Source organism: Vigna angularis, chromosome 1, assembly GCF_016808095.1.
Source record: "Vigna angularis cultivar LongXiaoDou No.4 chromosome 1, ASM1680809v1, whole genome shotgun sequence".
In the NCBI taxonomy this organism is placed as follows: domain Eukaryota; kingdom Viridiplantae; phylum Streptophyta; class Magnoliopsida; order Fabales; family Fabaceae; genus Vigna; species Vigna angularis.
In genome coordinates this window covers 40,900,539-40,910,313 of record NC_068970.1, presented here as the reverse complement: position 1 = coordinate 40,910,313, position 9,775 = coordinate 40,900,539, and the positions used below count along the sequence as shown (strand labels likewise).

Below are 9,775 nucleotides of genomic sequence, written 5' to 3'. Positions count from 1 at the left end.
ATTTAAACAGTCCAAAAGAGAGAAAATGCACCTAGAAATGCAATGTCAGAGAGAAAACGCGAGAGGAAGACGATGAACAGTGAGCGTAACTCCCCGCGGGTTCGTGTTTTCCTTTATAATAGGCTATAGACGTTGGTCGTTGGGAGGGACCGGCGTCTATAATTGTTTAGACGTCGGGGCCCTCACTAATATGACGTCTTTTTGATTTAAAAATTAATATTTGCAGTGCATATAGACGTCGGTTAGGAGGGTTCCCGATGTCTAGGTTAACTTTCCACCTACCTTGTCGACCATGTAGACGTCTGTTACAGGGGGGCCGACGTCTATAGACGTCGGGGTGGCGGGATCAGACGTCTATATGGCGAAAAAGAATGACTTTTCACCTACCTGTCAAGCATATAGACGTCTGTTAAGGGGGCCCCGACGTCTATAATATTATAGACGTCGGGGCTCCCTTTAATGACGTCTATATGTCCAACTTCTTTACAAAAATGCCACCGGTCAATAATTTACGTTGGTTAGGAGGGTGTCCGACGTCTAGAGGGTGACATTAAAGCCCAATTCTGCACTAGTGTTGGCAATGGCTTTGCAAAGCAGTAGAGGTCACCTGATATGATCATAAATGGGGCAACAGTGAAGAGCTTTCAAAGTGACAACAAGCATAAAAAAGAGTAGAATAGGTTTCCTTTGGGCGTGTATTTGCCTTTTGATTTCTTTCTCTTAGTTCTTGTGAATAATTGCTTATAAACTCTTCTTTCTCTTTAAGAGCAAGCAATGTGGGACTGTCCATGGCTTGATCTTAAAAAGAAGAGAAGAGAAAGTGAGCATTCTAGGCGTGTAGGAGTTAGTAGCATAGCTAGTTTTCATATTTTGAACTATAGGAGAACTAGTTGTCTTATAAACCCTTTGGAGTGGAGACGGACTACACCCTCAAAAGTCCCACATCTCCTAGATCTTGCATCTTAGCTCACTCCAAAGGTTATATAAGAAGGCTTAGGGGTCTCCTTTTTGTACACCTTACCTTGATCCAATGAATTTGAGTTGATTTGCACTTTTGCAATCTTCTTTGAGATAGAATTCTGTCTCTAAAGTCCCAAATTTGGGCAGACCTTATCTTGTTCAAGCAAGTGGCGGTCCTCCTCTTGATGCTTATCTTGGAAGCTTGTTCAAGTGGCGCATCTTCAATTCCTAAGTTTCCTTTTCTTTAATCTCTTCCATTTTTAATTTCTTTCTCATTCTCTTAAATGTCATTTAGTATATTCTCTCTAGGTATGCACTTCCCCATCATCACCACAAGTGCATGACCACCATAGCTTGACATTCATACTATATATGGATGTTCAAGTATAGGTTGATGGTATGCTTAGGATGATTGTTTATCATTGTATAAAAAGTGTTGTATTGATGAACTTTAATATTTTTTGTTTAATTCTTTTTACATTAGCTTACCCTTTTGTGTGTTTCTTGTTTTTTTGCTTGTGTATGTTTGATCTTTTTTGCAATGATCACATGGTTGGTGTGAGTAGAAGGTGAGAATGTCTAGGTGGAGCATATGCTGGGAGGTGATAGTCGAGATGTATAGTTGGAGCATAGTTGTTAGTTTAGTATTAACTTTTAAGAAAACTTTATGTATATTCTTAGCTTGTTTTCCTTTTGGAGTTGTAAATATGGAATATATGTATAGTTATGTTGGATAACTACATAATATTTTATATTTTCTTAAGTTTAACTATTCTTTTGTATTGATTTTGTGATAATCCTTAATAGTGTTTATATTATTTAAACGGGATGTTACAATAAATCTCATCTTTTAAATATCTTTAATAATCATTATAATGAATTCAATTGAAATTTACATATGTTTTCATACGTTTAAGAGTGTTTTCAAAGATTTCAAAAGAATCAAAAGAAAATATTGTGTTGTGAACAAGATATTGTGCTTTCTTCAGTTGTGGTTTGAATTTTTGGTAAAACCTTTAAGTTTTTGTTTGTTGGAGTGTTTCCAAATTTTGTTGTTGTAACAAGAGTTAATAAGGCATATATCCTTATGGGATCTAATATTTTCCGGTAATTGATATCTTTTTTAGTTTGTAAGTTACCTTGTAGAAACTTATTTTTTATCATGAAACCAATTATTTTAAGGTTGAATAACTAGGTCTAGATGTAGGACTAATGGTGATCTAAATCAATGTAAATTCTCTTATGTTCTTAATTTTTTTGTATCTTATTCAATTTCTTTGTTTTCCAATTCTTGCATCAATCTTGATTCTCAATTTAATTACATTTTGATTTTCTAATCGAAACTAATTTAAAAAGAATTTAAAGAAAGAACTATTCAAGCAAAATTTTCAAAACTAACTAACATATGAAAGATGGAGAAATTAATCTCTTACATAACCTCTTATCACATATTTTGTTGAAGTTTTGTCCGACTCTTCTTATGACATCAGTCTCTCACATTGCATATTGTTATCATCATGCCAAACTCCTAGTTTGTCACCATGACGTGGTGAAATTCATGTTTGATGAATAAGATATCATCCAAATGACAACACTTTTGATTAGTTAGATGCATCAAAACATGTTACACTTGTTAAGTCTTCAATTATTTTCTTTTTCGACACATGCTCTACCATTACAAGCAAAAACACCTTTATCCTTTCAACCTTTCTCTTAACCAAACAAAGCCCTTATCTATTCTTTAAAAAAAAATTACCCTAGTAATTCATCTTGCTAAAGTAATAATGTCCAAGGAAGCTAGTATCTTTCGTTTTTTTGACAAAATTTACAATGATTTTGTAAATAGAAAGAAATATAGACATTAAGCATTTGTACAATTATTTTAGCACATATAGGTTTATTTTTAGATTCGTATATCATGTCAACATAAAACACTCACTCAATTACAAAATATCTTTTTATAACTTCTATAAATGGAAATAATATTACGCAATGAAACTTGATGATTTTAATGTTTTAAACAATCATATGTAATTTGTGCAAGTTTTCATTCTTTAGTTTTTAAGTTCTTAGAAAAGATTGTCTGTCACATGTCACAGCTGAGATAAGTATATTTATAAATCCATTGTTATGTACTTGATTATATTCTACTTAGTGTTCAATCACAATAAAAAATTAAAAGATTATCAAAGTAACTTAATGTACTTGTTGTAACTTAGAAGTAAGAGTCACCATACTTAATAATTTAGTAAACAGTCCAACCCTTAATAATTGACAAAAGAAAATATTTGATGTAGATAAGATTAAAGATGAACTAATATAAAATTATATGTTCAGTTTTAATTTAAATTACACTAGTTCATCTACTCTTGGTATCAATAAAAGTTTTCCAAAAACTTTTGAGAACTTATTTGAAAATTGATCCTTACCTCTAATAAATCTATTTAAGAGAATTTTTTTCAAAGAAATTTAATATTTTTTTTTATATCTAACACTAATGTTAGTACACGATTTGACTATGGAGAGATACTACTATAATACAAAAAACATAGTATCTATTGAAATGTGATATTTTTATATTGTTTTAATGGATAAGATACTATTATGACATAACAGTAACATATTCAAATATAGATTACCATTCTTTAAAATTACCGTAACCTAAAGTGAGAATATGTGAATAAAAATTAAAAAAAATGTAAAATATGTTAATGAGAGAACAACATATTTAAATTTTGAAATGAATATTTTAAAAGTTTTAAAAATCAAATCATATTTATTAAAATTATTAACTAAATCTTACATATAATAAATGAAAATATTCTATATTTTAGATCCTGATAGAAAAATGTTCTTTTTTCTACATTAAATGCATAACTTGACACCTCACTTTTAAAGATATTTTGATGATTAAAAAAATACAAAAAGATATATTAAAGAGTAAAATAGCAGATATAAAATGTGCAAAAGTTTATGACGGGTATCAAAATAATATTCTTCAATATCCTACTACTACTCTTTGTAGATAACTACTATTTTTTTTGTAAAACCAATTGAAATGATTTTATATGTAACAGATCGTGCAAACTTTCTACATTTTAGTTCGAGATAACTATTAATATTTTCTTTTTAAAACCGATTGCAAGTAATTTATATACTTAAGAATTTACATTAAAACTATGTTAGTTTCTATAAGTGATTTTATGTTTAAAGAATCAGGAGGAGTAATTGTGTATATATTCAAGTTCTGTGGCGTGATACATTAAAAGTTTCTACTTTTCACAATAAATCTTATGGATCATTTATTTCTTTATTAAGAATAAATTTAGTTTTAAAAAGCTATTACAGTTTTTAAAAATAGGAAAACAGTAACGTACAGAAAACCTAAACAATGAACAATATTAAGAAATTATTAGTATGGTATATCAATTTTAAATAATATAATAACCACGCTTTTGAAAAATTGATAAGATATTAACTTTAAAAATGTTTTAATTGCGTATAAAACAATATTTTTTAAAATTAATTTTCGATCAACCAGCGTACATTTATCATGAATCATCAGGAGTTATAATTTTAATTTCGGATTAGAGAGAATCAAAAGTGTTTTTCAAACTGATCATGTGTTAAAGTTAATCAATTTAGCTTATATGGGTTGATTTATACTGACTTGAATTAAAAATGAGTCATTTTAACTTTACCAGAATAAAAAAATTTATAATTTAAATTAAACAATTTTATAATTTAAATTAAACTATTATAAATTGTGGATTAATTTATTGACTCATTCAAAAATATTTTGTGTTTGCATTACATTCAAAGTTAATTGACTCAATTAATTTTTTTATAGAAATCTAATTAAAGTGTTCATTTATTTAATTAAAAAATAAAGTATTAATTTATATAATTTGTAAAAAAAAAATTCAAATTATTTAAAATTAAAAAAATAATAATAAAATATTACTATTAATAAATTATCAGTAAGATTACCTAATGTGTTTAAGCTCATCTATACCCCTTTAGAATATGTAGACTTCTTTAACAACATTTACAAATCAATATAAAAGTTGAAGTTTGCTGTCTTTCTTCTATACTCATTACAGAAAATTACAGAAATGCAAGTTGTTCATAAATGACAACATTATTATTATTTTGCTTTAATACGACAACCAAGCATTCAATTCGGTATTTACATTTCTTTGTTCCCTTCTCCTTTTGTGCAAATCATTGGCCCCAAGGAGTAAAACTCATGTCATTGTGTCCAAAACGCATCTCCATTCCTGTTGTGCAAAACTAACTATTCAAATTATGAACACCACCAAACTTTAGGATTGTCGAATTTCAGCATGCCGATAATTTCTGAGGACGCAATTCATGCAAAACAATTATGTGTGGAGGAAATGCTGCGCCTTAAACTAAGAACAAAAGATTCTGCGCATCTAAATTTGTGATTTTGATGTACCTGGCCAAATGGGTGCTCCATGCCATGTCCCTCTACAAATGATGACAAGATCGATGAAATTTCCCAAGTGAATGAAAGCAACCTCCACCATAGTGGGGTCTACGGAATTTCAATAATTTAGTAAAAATAGCCTTTGGCTGTGAGCTCACGGACCATAGAATCTTAATCTTTCTAAGCCTTCTTTTTAACTTTTCCTCCACCAAAGATAAGTGCGTGGCCTTGGCCTCTCTTACGAATCCTATCTATTGCACATTTTCCTTTTGTCATCTAACATCATTCACCATTTTGCTTTTGCTACTGTTTAAGTTCATGACATGTTGGCCTATTACGGAATCCAACTTTTGTTGCCTTCTACTTCACTGTTTACAAGGTTAATGTATCACTCCCTCAGTTCCAAGGATTTTCGTTTTTCCTTTCCAACAACTTTTAGTCCAAGAGAATAAGCACTTATTCTGTTAGCTTTCACTTTTTTCTTTTATGAGGGGTCTCAAAGGGCTCTTTTTCCCTGCTGCTTCGAACTAGAATTGCACAAACTGGTTGTGATTGTCCTTTGTTGCAAAAGGGTCATCTCTGATTTGGGGTACTTTTAACAGTTACTATGCTTCCCTCTCACTTTCCTCTTCGTTGGGAAAGCACTGGAGACCAATGGTGGTATGCATCTCCCATTGATTATGCTAGTGCAAATGGGCTCTATGATTTGGTCACTGAGCTTCTCCACCTTGACACCAACCTCCTCATCAAGCTCACGTCCCTCCGCCGCATTCGCCGCCTTGAAGCCGTGTGGGACGATGAGTCTAAGTTTGAGGATGTTGCCAAGTGCCGGTCCAAGGTTGCTAGGAATCTCATGCTTGAGTGTGAGATGGGAAAAGGGCACAACTCTCTCATCCGTGCAGGCTATGGTGGATGGCTTCTCTACACTGCTGCTTCGGCTGGGGATGCTGACTTTGTTCTGGAGTTGTTGGGGAGAGACCCTTTGTTGGTGTTTGGTGAAGGAGAGTATGGTGTCACTGACATGCTGTATGCTGCAGCCAGGGGCAAGAACTGTGAGGTCTTCAAGCTCCTGCTTCATTCTGCTCTGTCAAGAAAGGAGAGTCTTGCTGGCAGTGGAGCAGAATTGGAAGAGAAGTTGGATGAAGGGTCTAAGGTTTTCAAGAGGGATGTGATCAACAGGGCCATTCATGCTGCTGCCAGAGGAGGGAATTTGGAAATACTGAAACAGCTTCTAGCAAGTGTTTCTGTTTCTCAGATTTTGTCTTATAGAGATGCCCAAGGATCTACTGTCTTGCATGCAGCTGCTGCAAGAGGCCAGGTTGAGGTGAGGCAGATTACTTAACACTGTGTTTGTTTTATGTCAATTCCACTTACTAAGGCACCTTGAAAGCCAATTCCACTCCATGGATCATTCAATATGAGTCATTGAAAATTCAAACACAGCCTTAGTATTTAGTATATGTTTGCTTTTCATGAAGAAGCCTCTAATTATGGTTTGGACAAAAGTAGCTTTTGTCCAAAATCATGGTTTGCAGTCTGAGAGAATCTCAATGGAAAACCAAACACACTCTGAATGTGGTTGTAGAAAATTCAGGAGTCCTACTTGTTAAATGGTAATGTTATACTTTAGAATCCATAAGGCCTGATATTGGATCCTTAATAAATTATGGAAAAACCTGGTTCATTTTATGGTTCACTGGCTAGGGAGAGTTGATAACTGCAGAAGCAGGGTATGAACAAAATGTTTTTGGTCAGGCCCTCAAAGATGTATGTGAAATATAATTTTTTTAGTGAAATATTCAGATAGTAAGTACCACACAACACTATCTAATCAATGTTACTTATTTTCATTGTTACTTATTTTCATCATGTTAACGATGCAGATTGTGAGAAATCTAACCGAATCCTATAATATTGTAAACTCAACTGATACTCAAGGAAATACAGCATTACATATAGCTTCTTACAGAGGTTACTTACCTGTGGTAGAGTTTCTGATTGGAGCATCTCCCTCATTAGCAACTTTAACCAATAACTATGGAGATACTTTTCTTCACATGGCAGTGGTTGGTTTCAGAAGCCCTGGTTTCTGTAGAATGGACAAGCACATTGAGCTGATGAAGCAATTGACAAGTGAAAAGATTGTGAGCATGAAGGACATCATCAATGTCAGGAACAATGAAGGAAGAACAGCTCTTCATGTTGCTGTGATGCATAACATCAAATGTGATGTGGTGGAATTACTGATGTCTGTTTCATCAATTGATTTCAACATTCGTGACACTGATGGCATGACCCCTTTGGATCATATTAGGCAACAAAGATCAAGATCAAGATCAACATCTTCTGACATTTTAATCAAGCACTTAATCTCAGCTGGAGGGATCTCCAATTGTACGGACTACATGACAAGAAATGCTCTTGTTAACCATCTTAGGACTCATGGTATTGGAGCAAGTCCTGGAACATCATTTAGAATACCAGATTCTGAGATATTGTTGTACACAGGCATTGAGAATTCATGTGATACCAATTATGATGAGGCAAGTGTGGAATCAAATTCATGGTCAAGTGAAATAAACAATTATGAGTCACCCAATTCCCCATGCAACAGCAACAATAGTTCTGTTAATTATGGTGCAAGGCGTTTAAAGTTTCTGCTGCAGTGGCATGGGATAAGAGACACGAAAGAAGCAGCCTCGGAGTTGGAAGATGATGTTTCTGAGAATTCTTTTAGTTCAAGGAAAAACTTGGAGGAACTTCCCATCCCATTGAGGCAAAGATACTCAAAAATGTGTTCTCTTCCAAACAACAAAAGAACACTATCTATAAGGACTTATCTTCCAAGTGCTTCAGAGAGAAAATATTTTCATGCAGGCCTAATGCAAGGTGTGATTAAGGTAAAGCCACAAGGCCCTCTACCTGTTCATTCAACTTCTGGTCTTTTTCAAGAACTATCTATCTCTTCTCATGCTTCTAATAACAAGCAAAATGGTGTTGATATAATGAGACCCTCTTGCTCCAATGGATCAAGGGATGGTGGTGGCAGCCTACAGTTGAACTATAAGCGTGGCTCTTTCAATAAGAAAATGATGAACCGCTATTTTTCTTTTGGAGCACACGGCCAGGCTTTGGAAGATGCAAATAGCTGCACAAAGTCAAATCGCAGCTCTAAGAATTTTAGTTCTTTAGTTGCATAAATGGTAAATAGGAGCTTTGAAACAAACTGTGATGATCACTATGAAAACTTCATGTGGAATATGCAACAATTAAAATTAGTAGTACTGAAAATTATATGCTTAGTCTTCAACTATACTTTGAAACTCAACACGCTTGTCCTTTTTGTAGGAATGATTCTGAATTGACTGGCTATGATTGATTAGGCTTTTAACTACTACCTTTTACCCATAGATTGCATGTCAGTTTTTCCACCAAAAAGTTATCAAGAAAAGAAGAAAATTGTAGAACTTTCGCAAGGTATTCTGGCGTGCTACTACATACTCATTGTCGTTACAAAGAAATCAGTGCATGTTTAATAAATAAAAATATAGGACAATGTAATACCCTATATTTTGATGAAAATCGTAAGTATAAAAATTTCAAATTCTAAGTTTTATGAACTTCATTTTGTGATACCCTATAGAATTATTTTATTTACTGTTAAGTGTGAAAGTAATTGATTCTTTTATAAAAAGTATTAGATTTAAATTTGCAGGGTGATATTTAAAAATTTCTATTACAAATAAAAGAATTAAAAATAGTTTTAATCAATTGTTGTTAATCACCTAAAGTGGGCCTAATTAGAAGTTATTTGTAAAATTTACCTCACAAGCTCATGGACCTAATTTGGGTGTTTGTAGCACTTATAGGTATGATTTCTTCCTGCACCCCATAGTCTTGTGTAAAATCACTTAGTTACGGCTTATTAAAAGCTAATTTAAAATCCTAATTGATTTCAAATTTCCCTCGCCCCTGTGCACCTCCACTGGCTCCATCATGTGTCAGAAGCCCCACCCCTTGAACTTCATTGTGTTCATCTGATTGCATAACGAGTAATGTAAAATTTCATATCAGATTTAAAATTATATTTTATATTATTTTTCAAATTTGCATTACGGATTTTAAAATTCAAAATATAAATTTACATTATGGACTGTGAAATTCAGATTGTAATTTATATTTCAGATTGTTTTTAAATTTGTATTGTGGATTATAAATCCAAAATATTAATTTGTATTATATATTGTACAATTTAAAGATATAATTTCCTTTTTAATATGTCTTTTAAATTTATATTACGAATGGTACAATTCATATGTGAATTTGTATTACTAATTGTGCAATTTGAAATTTAAATTTGCA

The 9,775-nt window shown here is 32.6% G+C and overlaps 1 protein-coding gene across 1 annotated transcript; it reads left to right on the top strand.

Moving 5' to 3' along the window:
• Positions 1-5,659: 5,659 nt before the first annotated feature.
• On the top strand, positions 5,660-8,741 carry LOC108321983 (uncharacterized). Its single transcript, XM_017553913.2, has 2 exons — positions 5,660-6,737; positions 7,297-8,741. The coding sequence occupies exons 1-2, from the start codon at positions 6,021-6,023 to the stop codon at positions 8,611-8,613; spliced, it is 2,034 nt and encodes a 677-aa protein (XP_017409402.1). The 5' UTR covers positions 5,660-6,020; the 3' UTR covers positions 8,614-8,741.
• The last annotated feature ends 1,034 nt before the right edge of the window (positions 8,742-9,775 follow it).